The sequence below is a fragment of the Bombus pyrosoma genome, linkage group LG11, assembly GCF_014825855.1.
Source record: "Bombus pyrosoma isolate SC7728 linkage group LG11, ASM1482585v1, whole genome shotgun sequence".
In the NCBI taxonomy this organism is placed as follows: Eukaryota; Metazoa; Arthropoda; class Insecta; order Hymenoptera; family Apidae; genus Bombus; species Bombus pyrosoma.
In genome coordinates, this window is record NC_057780.1 from 15316459 (window position 1) to 15328856 (window position 12398).

The window sequence follows — 12398 nt, forward strand, 5'->3', positions numbered from 1 at the left end:
ATACTCAATAGAATGATATATGAATAAATATTCACTAGTATTTATTTATATTGTAATATATATTCTGCTTCTGACAACTCACAAATAAAGCATAAATACAACTTCACATTGTAAATATGTACAATATACTATATATAATGACAATGATTAATACTGTAAATTATCTAAATTTTAATTTAGATATTCTTACTCTGATCTCAAGGAATAGTAATTTAACATTTCTCTTATACCATGCAATATTATAATTTAAGTGCATCTGCCAATTTTTATCTAAAAATTCTTTATAAAACACTGACATATCATCTGCAGTAATTGACGTTTTCCCTTGTGCTTTTAGAGTTTCTTTAAATTGCTTACGTTCCTATAATACATTCAATAAATTAAAATTTGAAACATATTTCATAATGATGTTATGTAAGAACTATGTTACACCTCTATGAAGGTACTATTATGTTCCGTCCAAAAATTTTGATTCCAAATTTGCGTGTCTTCTCTGGCTTCTCTGAATTTCTTTTCTAGCAGACTTTCATCCTCAGATTTTGCAAAAATTATCGGCCTTAAATTCGAAACCGGATCAGGCGGTCCGATTAAATCAGCTTGTACAGGAGCTTTTAGGTTAGAAGATACCTTCTAATTAAAATGAAAATAATGAATGTTCACTGAATCGGCAATAATTGGAATGGCATACTGAATGAAGAACTTACAGCACTAAACAACCGGGTTGCATAGTTCCACTGTTTTATTTGAACGTAATTACACATTCGAATCATTTCAGAGGTTCACACATGTTTTATGAGGTTATGTTTCTTTCAGTCATGCGTTTCGTTTACACTTAATACATCATTTTACGATGAGATAAACTTGTCCTATATTTGTATGACCACACTGCATAGAACAATAAAAAAAAAACACGAACATAATTCTTACTCAATAAACAATCTTTTATTTATATAATAACATAAAGTCTTTTATAAGTATAATCTAATAAATCTAATTTCATTATTTTATTTACTACATAAGACTCAATTATATCTCTGTAATAGATTTCAGTATAAATCAATATGTACTTCGATTTCATATTTCAAAACACTGGCGCTATATTTGCAAAAAGATCTTTTTTAGCATGATTTATTTGATGAAATAAATTATAAAAAAAAAAGAAAAAAATTTAAAAATTTGTTGGAAGTCTATTGATGTAAGACATTTTGTGCTAATCCCTCTAAAAACAAATTATCTTTTTTAAATTACAAAAAATTCAATGTTTTAGTAAAAACATTCCTTCTATATGGATAAATCATTGTTTCAGGAAACATATCCACACATACATTGATTAGTACATTGATAAGTTGTATTAATTATCACATATGCATAGATATATTTTCTGAAACAGCAATGTTCATCAATCTTTCGTGACTTATATTTCTTAAAAATGACATTCAATGCTTAATTTAATGACTTTAAATATGCTGCATTGAATAAATCGAGCTCGTTTGTTAAATAATTAGCCTTATTTCGTAAAACTTTAGCACTACTAGTTGCTTCCTCTAGTATTCGTATCGTACTTGCAATATTTTTTAGTTCGGTATCCATTTCGGATGTTGTTTCATCTACTAAATGGCACAGACGTGCAAAGGTGCTAGATAGCTCTCTGCAATTATATATGAATAATATTAAAATTAATTTTGCGATAAAGTAAAAGTAGTAATAATTCAATAAAATAAAATAAAACTCACTGTTGTACTTGATGACTGCAATTCGCAGACGTGAGATCCACTATTAGTTTCAACTTTTTTGTAGCGTGAGATACGTACTGACGTTTAAATTCACGTTCTTTTGCTTTATTAGTCCATGTTAATCGTTCATAGAGATATAGAGCACCATAAATAGCACCGGTCACCGCTATAAGTCTCCAACCAATTGTTTTTAACATCTTAAGCAAACAATTTCAGTAAAATAGATTTCATCCCTCAATAAAATAGATGTTTTTATTGTGTAATATACTTACAAATCCAGCAACTATAAGTCCTCCCATAGTTCCTTGAGATGTTATAGATGCTATTGCGATTCTAGTAGCCAATGACAAATCGTCTGATCTTGGTTGATGGTTTGGTGTATTTGACATAAATTTTATAGAATCAACGCTTTCTGCAGGAGACATAATTGCTGGTGGTATCTACGATTATACAGATTAAATAACAATTTTATTATTATAAAAGTATTTTATACTATCGAATAAATTATCTTACCTCCTGCGGATAATTAGTAATGGTTAACTTCCTTCCCTGTCTTCCCGCAAATCTATTAATTATGGCTGTAATTCCCCAAGAAAATCGAAATTCTAAATCTTCGTGAAAATCTGCGCATAGATTGTCACAATTTAATCTGTACAAAATTTCGAATGGTTCTCGTCTTGGTAAAATGTTTAGAGACATTTGTCTCTTATTCTCTGGCAATAAATTTGCCATTCGTTCTGTCATTTCTCTCTGAGAGTTTTCAATATTCAATGCCAACGCGGTGCTGAGTCTTGCTCTTAAGTTGGAACCTATATAAAATTATAAAATTACAAATTTTATATAATAAAGATATGGTGAATAAATTAAAAAAACAATAATACCTAAACCATTTTCTACGTGTGTATGAAGTTCCCGTTTATATACATTTAGAACTAGTGGGTCGGTATGGAACGGAACACTGAATTCATCAATAAGTACAGCTAATCTACGAATTTCTTCGCTCAGAGCTTTAGACACCCTTTGTTCTACATCCTCTACCATATGATGAATTTTGTCCTTCATTTCTTGAGTCAGCAACATTAATTGTTGTTCCGTGTAATTTAATTTATCATGGACATCTTTCTTAATATACAATTGTTCATTTTTCATTCTTTGTGTCCTATCTAGTATTTCATCTAGAGTTTGTCGTATTTCCCTGAAGAAAGTATATCTGATTTTATACACTGAAAAATAAATATTTAGATAGAGTGGAACAGATAATAAATTATTTACGTAGCAATATGTTTTCCACGTTGAGAATGCTGTTCAAATTTCGTTTTCACAGCAGACTTGGAAATACATTCTTCAAATTTTCGTTCGAAATCTTGAAATTCGAAATATCGATTTTGAAATCCTTCTGCTAGTGCACCATCTACAAAAAAGTTTCAAAAATATTAAAAATAAATAATTAATACGAACCATAAATAAAGAAACCACGTGTCTTACTATGAGCAGGTTGACCACGTTGTTCTTGCATACGAGCTTGAAGAGTTTCTTTTGCTGAAACGAAGAAAACTCGCTCTTCAGCATCTTTGGGTGTATAAACTTTTAATTCTCTTGACAAGAAATCGACAGCCCGCTCTTGATGTTGTGCCCTTACCTACACAAATGTAAGTTGTAAATAAACATAAGTTACATTATAAATTGTAAAATAATGTAAAAAGCAAGAAGCACATAGTCAAGTTTCTATCACATACTATAAGCATAGAATTGATGCGACTTATTGCATTGTTAAAAGAAGATTCTATTTAACTTAATTTTAACGAGTAATTTTCCATGCTATAAAATTTGTGCACATTGTGTCTCTTGTATAGTGCCCCATCGACTTTACTTATAATTAAAGTTATATATATCTTTTTCAGAAAAAAATATCTTACAATCAAGAAATATGAGTTTCACTATTCTTAAAATTTACAAAATAGAATAACTTACCTCCTTCTGTTCTTTGACCAGCTAAAGGATAAATGGGGTATTATGTGAATTATTTAAGTAAAGCTGCCACTGCATACGGCTACTTATTAAAAAAATTTGTGCTTCACACATATACTTTTGAATACACTAATATTAAGCTGTTTATGTGCAAATGAATTTCGAAATAATATGTAGTACCAGCTTTAATAAAAGAAAATTCAGAATCTTCTTATACAATAAACTTAATTCATTTTTAATGAAGTATATTTAAAAATACTTTTTTAATGACTTTATAATGCTATATTATTAAACTTATATTTACACAATATCTGTTTCTATAAATTTATATAACACATACCTGTTCGAAAAATTCTGGTTCTGAAGCAGATGCATCCCATCTATTATTTAAAATGAAGATATTTGGTTTAGATAATTTTGTAGATACTTTGTGAAAAAAGTTTTTTTCCTGTAATTAGACATAAGTTATAAGTACATACAACTAGAAGTAAAAAATTCAACAATAGTGGATACATACTGTCACCATTAAAGTAGATTCAGCATTAGCCACGAGCACAAAAACATCTGCATCCAAACAATGTTTGTCAATCCACTCATCCAGATTTGGTGTCACATCCACTCCAGGACTGTCGACAAATACTACATCATCTCTTAATAGCAAGCATTTTTCTTTCGGCCAAAATATTCTCACTAAATGACTTTCACATAACTTTTCTTTGCAGAGAGCATGACCTAATTGACCAACTGATTGAACAGGTTGTTTCTCAGTGGTTCCTTCTGTAATCAAGTAAGCTTCACCATTATCTGAACCTTCAACTTGTAAGAAGCAATTTGTTGTATGTCCTATGCCACTTGGTAAAATTTTATCACGTAACATTGCGTTAATAACTGTACTCTTTCCATTGCTAGTTCTGTAATATTTTGTAAGATATATAATTCAGATATGGCTAATACTTTATAGCAATAATTCTGACAATATACCTTCCAAAAAATGCAACTTTCATGTGATCCCTTTTAAGTACATCTCTAATTGCATGTACCTTATCAACATAGCTATCAATTTTTTGCGCTTCTTCTGCAGTGACAATATTATGTTCAGCTTGCAACGCTACAAAAATAATTTGTAGTAAAAATGGTTTAATATCGTAATTTGATCTTCCTAAGATCATATTTTTCATATTCAATATCTTGTATATTTCAAATGAATTACTTACATTTCATAAATCCTACAGTGTCCTGCACATAGTCTTCTATTTCCAAAAATATATCATTGATCTTCTTCTTGGCTTTAACAAAAATCTGAAGGGGAGAATTATCAGTTCGTATATCTGTCGATCTTAAGTGGCTGTCTCCTCCAATCATGGACATTGTGCGATTGATGTAGGCAGCCATAGTTTGTAATTTACTTTATTGTGTAAGTAATATGTTTGGCAAAGTAAGAAAAAATACAGTGCAATATTTTAGGCAGAACGATGATGCAGTGCACAGCATGCAGGATCAACTGAAATCATAAAAAAAGCAATAATTAAATATCTTCTAAGAACAATTTCTATCTACATGATTAAATATACATTTTATGAACAGTTACATAGAATCATAGGGCACTTACTAAATATATATAACAAAACACATATGATAAGCAACATTGTGATACTTTAACTAATTATTTAAATATGAACATTAAACAAAAAAAAATAAAAGAAAGATAACATTATAATATAGCACAAAAATATTTATATATAATACACTAAGAACAATACAATATGACATATCAAAATACTATACACATTTTGGTATTGAAATTTATGTTTCTAATGAGATATAAGTTTACATTTAAAAGTCCCAAACACTTGTGTGCGATGTATACACATATGATTAACTATATGAAATGTATCACACATAATAAGCATTATAAAACATTGTAATATACAAGGCAATAAAACCTTTTTGTCTTTAGTCATTGAAGTGTCCTTTGTTGTAATATAAATGAGATGTAAGTTCTAATGTCTCCGTTAAATCAATGCCTCCAAATCTTCTAAAACAATTTATCATCATGTGATAACATTTTTATATATAAATTTGGTATTAATAGAGAATATAATTTATATATTCTGCACAATATTCAAAGGAATAATTTTAATCGATCTTTTTTATAAGTCATAAATAGATTACACAACGAAGTGTTTTTGATTCTCATATTGAATGAATTACTTAAGTCGTTACTTATATCAATTGTGATATTTATAAATTTTGACGATTTGAAGTATACGTTTCATACAAAATGATTGCAACAGATCTTTCTACGTCTTTATATTTCACTTTTAAAATAAAAGCACGCATTACGAAGCGCGTCAATGCAATAATAAATATCACTTATTTATTATTCAAACATCTCTATTAAAGAAAAATAAAAACTAGTTAATAAAAAAGTTGAAAATACACTTTTCGATCATTCGCCGAAATCTAACCTATAATAAAATTTCATTTAGTTCAAGAGAATTGTCATCTTACCGTTAATACTTAGGACTTTCCTAATATCATATTTCTAGTTGAATATGTTTTTAATCGTACGCAAAACAATGAATAACATTTCGTGATTGCAAAGTATGTAACGAATTAGAGATTAGATCGAAGTACGTTAAAATAAATTCACATGTGAACTGATTGGTAGTGGTAACAAACACGTGACATTCTGTACAAAATGAAGGCTTATTTTTAAATATCATCTTATTCTCCTTATAACTGCTATGTATTTGTCAGTAACATTAAATGATTCATACATATATAAGTTTATTACAATTTGAAAATTGTACATTCTTTTAATAATTTAATTTTTATTAGAATCATTGAAGTCGGACATTGTTTTAGTAATTTTAAATAAACCGTCACGCGAACTATTAATGTCGAATTTATTTGCGATAAAATTGTAAGAAATAATAATAAATTATAATTTATAAGAATACATTACATATTTAAATTTGGTTTTTGGTGAAGACGATTTTTTCTTTTCATGCTGTACTTACAACGTGTTTGATAGATTGTGCGCATCTTCTAATGACATGGCGGACATTATTCTATTTCGTCTTGCGTGCACGAAACACATATCCATATAGAAGCCAGTAATTAATCGAATAGTAAGTGATCAAAATCAAATTTGATATTACAAAGTACTATCTTCTGATGCGATAACATGACCAGCGGATTCGTACATTCCATCAAAGTCCCAAGACTTTATAAATCTGCTGCTAAGATTGTTCAGGAGGTTCGTGAGAAAGGTGGTAGTCTTAAATCATTGATTTACGGACAAAAACATCCTGTAAGTTAATATCTAATAAACATATTAAAAGAAAAGCAAAATTGAACTATAGAAAAATTTACCGAATATATAACTATTTTGAACTCATTGAATAACTGATCACTTTTCTCATTTCGAAGTATCATAGTCACATGGTTTTTGAAAGAGTACATATTTATTTATGTTATTCTCAAATAATAATGTTAGCTTTTTGTTTAATAATATAGAATGTGTCCGCGATATATTCTTTATGCCTTAATACATTGCAAAGGGAAGAGCAGTTAGATCATCTTATAAAGAAAACTAATATATTAGTGAATGAACCTCGTTTGCAACCGTGGTTAGCAAAAATCCTGATAACAGAATTACTTTGGGGGAAGAAGGCCTTGAAAACTGAATGTAAACCTGTTCAAACTATACTTGCGTATGAGCAAAAATTTCGAGAAGAATTAAGCAATATTAGTGACATTGATGCGCTTCAGAAACCTCATAAAACAGGTAAAATATATTGTATTTACTTACCAATGAATGCATATTATGTTTACAGAAATGGGCCATTCGTGTGCAGGAAAATTAATAGCTACATCTGATCTCAAATCTAAGATATATTAAGTCAATTTCTTTGTAAGAGAATTATATATCCAGATTGATGGTTCTAATCATCCGTAACAACCGTATACTTACTAGCCGGCATCCTAGAATTAAAAGACTTTTCTCTTATATGGATAAAAATCAACAGAAAGTAAATCAAAAAGAAAGTTCGTTTGATCAGAACAAAGATCAAGGACCAGTTATGACTTTTGTAGCTATATTGGCGAAATTGTTCTTATACAGCATTGCTATGTTTACTCTACCATTTGCTGCATTTTTTGGAGTACAGCATATTATGAAGGTTGAATTTCACATAGATAGATTCATAACAAATTGCATTTCTGTGTTTGCTGCAGTAATTACAGTAAATTTAATAATAGCTTGTTATGTTTATCAGGCACTTCATGAGCCTGATAATGCTAGTGAGATCAAAGCAATTGCAGATCAACCTTCTAAAGATAGTTTAAATGAAAAAATTGATTAGATATTAAAACAAATGTATTTATTCTGCATATATATATATATATAAATATATAAATATATATATATTTTAATGTATATTGATAACATTAATATTAACGTAACGTATATAATATATTTGATATTTGTAGTAACTATATATAGTAAATGTGATTTATATATTTCTATATTTTTTATTATTATTGTACATATATAATAATGCCAGTAGCAAATATAGTAATTTACTATGTATTTAACAATAAATAGTTTAGTAAGAAAGCACGAGTTTTACTTTATATCCATTATAAAATCAGTTACCTTCATGCGATTGTTAAAAAAGAATCTCATTTTTTTCAGTAAAAAAAGCAAGATATGTTCGTATCAACACTTTATTAGTGTCACTAGAAAAGGGGATATCTTATTTTCAAGAGGAGGGATGGTCTTTCATGCCGAAATGTCAGAGTTATGTAGAGCATTTAAATGTTATACAAAATTTAAAAAAGCCAAATTTTATTCAGGATTATCATATTTCGGAATTACTTATTTTTCCGCCTGACACAACTTTTCATGATCACCCTGGTTATCAAAATGGAGAAATTCTTTTACAAGACAAGGTAATTTTTATCAAAAATGATAGATGATTAATATTTTAACCATTTTTCTTATATCTTCAGGCTAGCTGTCTTCCACCACAATTGTTAAATCCAGAACCAGGGTCTACAGTACTTGATCTATGTGCAGCTCCTGGAATGAAATCATCTCACTTAGCTGCAATAATGGGAAATAAAGGGTGAGACCTATTATGCTATTTCATACTGAGTATTCTATAATTCTATTATATATAATGTTTCTAGAAAAATTTACGCAGTGGAAATTGATGAACAAAGGTACGAAACATTATGCGAACAAGTTAGAATAACAAATGCCACTTGTGTAGAAACTGTCAATAAAGATGCATTAATTTTGAACCCAAATGAATATCCCAATGTGGAATACATTCTAGTTGACCCAACGTGCTCTGGTTCAGGTAGAGTATATATAAATAAAAATGTTTATCGTAATTTAAAAGAAATTCTTGTATCATAGGTATGTTGGATAGACAGATAGTGCATGGCAATGAAAAATGTAACCCGCAGCGTCTCAAACAATTACAAGCATTCCAAGTTTTCATTTTGCGACACGCTTTATTAAATTTCCCGAATGTGAAGAGGATTGTTTATAGCACTTGTTCTATTTATCCGGAAGAAAATGAGCAAGTAATAGACGAAATTCTTGAAAATGTACAAGACGCATACAAGCTTTCTCCCGTGAAGGATTTGTTAAATCAAAACTGGCTAAACTTCAGTTCAAAGAAATATAATTGTTCAGACAAATGTCTTTATGCCAATTCTGACATAGATTTGTGCAATGGTTTCTTTGTTGCTGTATTTGAACGAAACTTTGATGTGCCACTACCAGAATACAAACGAAAAGGGAACGTTGCATCAAATAACAGAGAAGTAGAAGAAGTAGAAGAAGTAGAAGTATTACACCTTGAGAAAGCAAATACGACACGGAAGAGGAAAAAGCGCGGGAAAAGGAAAAGCGCGAATCAAGAACCTTCCAAAGACGAAGAAAACAGTGACAGCATGAGTATTCTAAATGCTTCTTCTGATTCGGCTAAAATCATCCAAGAAATAAACAATGATAATGATAATGATTTGTCTCAAAATGATGGCGATAAGTCTTGTCAAAATGACGACGATGAGCATTCTGAGAACGATAACGAAGTTGTTATTGAAAAGAAGAAAAGGAAGATTGAACGAAAGAAAAGGGAAGCCCTTTAAAAATATAACTTATTATCCTTGGACGTTTCTTTATTGTTGTTACGTAAAATATATTGAGATTTTTTATATTGGATTTGCAAAAACAGTAAATACATACTGTCGAATTAAAGAAAGAAACAGGAATAAAATACGATGTTCTTTTCCTTTATTCTTTATTTTGCTTTTTGTCTGTGTGATACCTCTTTAGTTATTTTTACTGTTATTTCGGATAAAATCAACGTCTTTTTATCGTGGGTAGTGTCGTGCAACTTACGACCACGGCACGAAATCAAAAACACGCATCACGTAACCGATACTACTACAATGTTATGTCCTTCAGACCGAATACGTTAAATTCCACAATAATTTATACATATCGTTTGGAAAAAGATAAAAAAAGAAGTAGGTAAAGTAATTAATTTAAACGGAACCATAAAATTACATATAAAATATTATTACTCTTATTTCTCTTTAATTTCATTTAATTCCTTGTTGGCAGGTAAGGGCTTTTTGTGAAAAAGAACAATAGGTTAAAAAATTAGTTAATAAATTACCATGTATTCGTGCTTAATTCAATATTTTTCGTTTCATGATCCATGAACACGAGAAATGGTTCGTTTCAAATATAAAATTCGTTCAAATATCATCCTAAATCTCAACCTCGAGGATACCGTTAAGACGATCCTGATAATCCTTATGATGTACATGATGTTTCCTCAATGAGCGATGAAAAATACGCCTTAGCCACGTACCAACCTTATCTTGCCATTCCCGGAAACAAATGCATTCCATGTGAACGCTCTTGTGCCTCGTCGCGTTGACCTACAAGGTCTTTGAATACCTTTCGATAAAGATCTTTTGATAAATCGACCTCTTATGAATCGTGGTAATATTCAATGTTAATACGATAATGATAATTACGTATGTATAATATAGCCACGCGATTGCATCATTAATTATATGCATCATAGCTGCTTAATACGAAATTTTCATAATTGTTTTTGAGATGTGAATTTCATCCTGCGATATTTTTCTCAACGAGTATAAATATTGTCGAGTTTATTTAAATTTAATATTGTAACAGTAGATAAAGGTTATAACGTGATTGCAGTAGTTTATCAGTATCTATCGAACCTAGAAATTCATGAACTGTAGTAGTGCAAAGAGGGACATGAGCAACGTTAGTTAATGTGCCACAACAAGCGTATATGTTAAAGGGAAGGAAGACAGGCGATGGCAGCAGGATAAGTGGAGGCCACTCAACTGTAGAGTGAAAGCTTCGAGTAGATGCCACAATGCAAATACGTTATAACTGTGCTGTAATGATTATTTTACTTCAAGATATGTGTTACGCTTATAAAACCTGCAAGTTGCTGTTTATTATCTGTGCTTTTCATTCATTTTCAGAATTAACAATTTAGCTTTCCAGAATGAATATCACGAATAAAGAAAGATAATTCATAGAAAAGATATTAAAATATATTGCTATTGAATACAGAAACTACATTTCTCATATTTGTTTTCTTGATAAAAATGATAACATTTGAAGCAATTATTGTTTTTTATACTCTTCTGTGCTTCTTTAATAATGCGCGCTAATTAAGTTCAGTTTTTCAGGCACGCACCTTCGTGACATTTATGGAACAATGTTGGATATCATTTGAGCTTCTTATCTTTATCGCAAATACGATACTTTGCCACCGTTCTGAAACTGTATAAAGAAAGGAAAAGAAAAGAGAGCGATTGTAGCTTTCGGCCAATGGCTCTTCCAGTTTTATTGTAAAGTCGATAGTACGAAGGGAGACACGGCTCTGTTTGTTGCTTTTGCTCGACTGCTCGGAAAAGTTTCGGGTACTGCGTGAAATCATCGGGGCACATTATCTTTTATTCTTTTGGACTAAAAAAGTTTTCCCTTTTTGTAATGATTTGCCCCTTAATCGGATATCGGTACTTCCGTGACACGAAACCCGTTGACCTGCTTGGTCCCTATGGACTTCCGGTAGCTTTCAAACGTGACAGCGATCATTTCAGTAAAACAAAACTGCTTTTGTTTGATATTTATTTTATAGCATTCAACTCTTATAACAAATAGCAGATCTAGGCGAAACAAATATTAAATAATTAGATACAGAATTAAATAAAATGTTACACTTGTTACTTTCTAACTTCACCCCCTCTTGAAAGTATGAAATAATATTAGAATTACAATATATTGCAATAATATTAAAAATACAAAATAAAAAGAGATTCTAGGCTAAAAAGTGTTTTAGTTTCGGAATTAACGACGTCTTTCCTCCTTTTTTTTTTTCAGTCGAGTACATTTCCGGACAAAAACAAACCTAACAAATTTCAAATAGTCTGGTAGAGAGAAAGTTGAGATTCGGTGTTCACCGAATCCCGCTGATTCACGCTTACTGTGATATACGAGCCGCTCGGCCGCTCGATTACTTAAGTGGTTGAAGAACGAATCTGGTCAGCCGCCTTCCGTAACGAACACGCAACTCCACCAAAGTATCGACTATTCGCCCCTCCGTGGACGGAATATTA

The 12398-nt window shown here is 30.3% G+C and overlaps 4 protein-coding genes across 9 annotated transcripts; 2 read left to right on the forward strand and 2 right to left on the reverse strand.

The window, feature by feature from the left end:
• Positions 1 to 20: 20 nt before the first annotated feature.
• LOC122573196 (COA8 family protein CG14806, mitochondrial) lies at positions 21 to 846 on the reverse strand. Of its 2 annotated transcripts, none has more exons than XM_043739265.1 (3): positions 705 to 846; positions 433 to 630; positions 21 to 361 (listed from the first exon to the last, which is right to left on the reverse strand). In XM_043739265.1, the coding sequence occupies exons 1-3, from the start codon at positions 768 to 770 to the stop codon at positions 161 to 163; spliced, it is 465 nt and encodes a 154-aa protein (XP_043595200.1). In that variant the 5' UTR covers positions 771 to 846; the 3' UTR covers positions 21 to 160. The 2 variants fall into 2 exon arrangements, with proteins under 2 accessions (XP_043595200.1, XP_043595201.1); XM_043739266.1 differs by having other exon boundaries at positions 433 to 627; positions 705 to 837.
• LOC122573192 (transmembrane GTPase Marf) lies at positions 722 to 6861 on the reverse strand. Of its 5 annotated transcripts, none has more exons than XM_043739258.1 (13): positions 6213 to 6365; positions 5645 to 5733; positions 4916 to 5202; positions 4683 to 4809; positions 4219 to 4612; positions 4042 to 4149; positions 3219 to 3372; positions 3006 to 3144; positions 2615 to 2928; positions 2247 to 2542; positions 2006 to 2173; positions 1734 to 1930; positions 722 to 1648 (listed from the first exon to the last, which is right to left on the reverse strand). In XM_043739258.1, the coding sequence occupies exons 3-13, from the start codon at positions 5091 to 5093 to the stop codon at positions 1444 to 1446; spliced, it is 2280 nt and encodes a 759-aa protein (XP_043595193.1). In that variant the 5' UTR covers positions 5094 to 5202; positions 5645 to 5733; positions 6213 to 6365; the 3' UTR covers positions 722 to 1443. The 5 variants fall into 5 exon arrangements, with proteins under 5 accessions (XP_043595193.1, XP_043595192.1, XP_043595194.1 ...); XM_043739257.1 differs by having other exon boundaries at positions 5645 to 5736; XM_043739259.1 differs by lacking the exons at positions 5645 to 5733; positions 6213 to 6365 and adding an exon at positions 6725 to 6861.
• LOC122573197 lies at positions 6728 to 8100 on the forward strand. The gene is made up of 2 exons (XM_043739267.1): positions 6728 to 6835; positions 7544 to 8100. The coding sequence occupies exon 2, from the start codon at positions 7646 to 7648 to the stop codon at positions 8069 to 8071; it is 426 nt and encodes a 141-aa protein (XP_043595202.1). The 5' UTR covers positions 6728 to 6835; positions 7544 to 7645; the 3' UTR covers positions 8072 to 8100.
• Positions 6876 to 10020, forward strand: LOC122573194 (28S rRNA (cytosine-C(5))-methyltransferase). Its single transcript, XM_043739263.1, has 6 exons — positions 6876 to 7017; positions 7224 to 7494; positions 8404 to 8660; positions 8721 to 8836; positions 8901 to 9073; positions 9133 to 10020. The coding sequence occupies exons 1-6, from the start codon at positions 6892 to 6894 to the stop codon at positions 9870 to 9872; spliced, it is 1683 nt and encodes a 560-aa protein (XP_043595198.1). The 5' UTR covers positions 6876 to 6891; the 3' UTR covers positions 9873 to 10020.
• The last annotated feature ends 2378 nt before the right edge of the window (positions 10021 to 12398 follow it).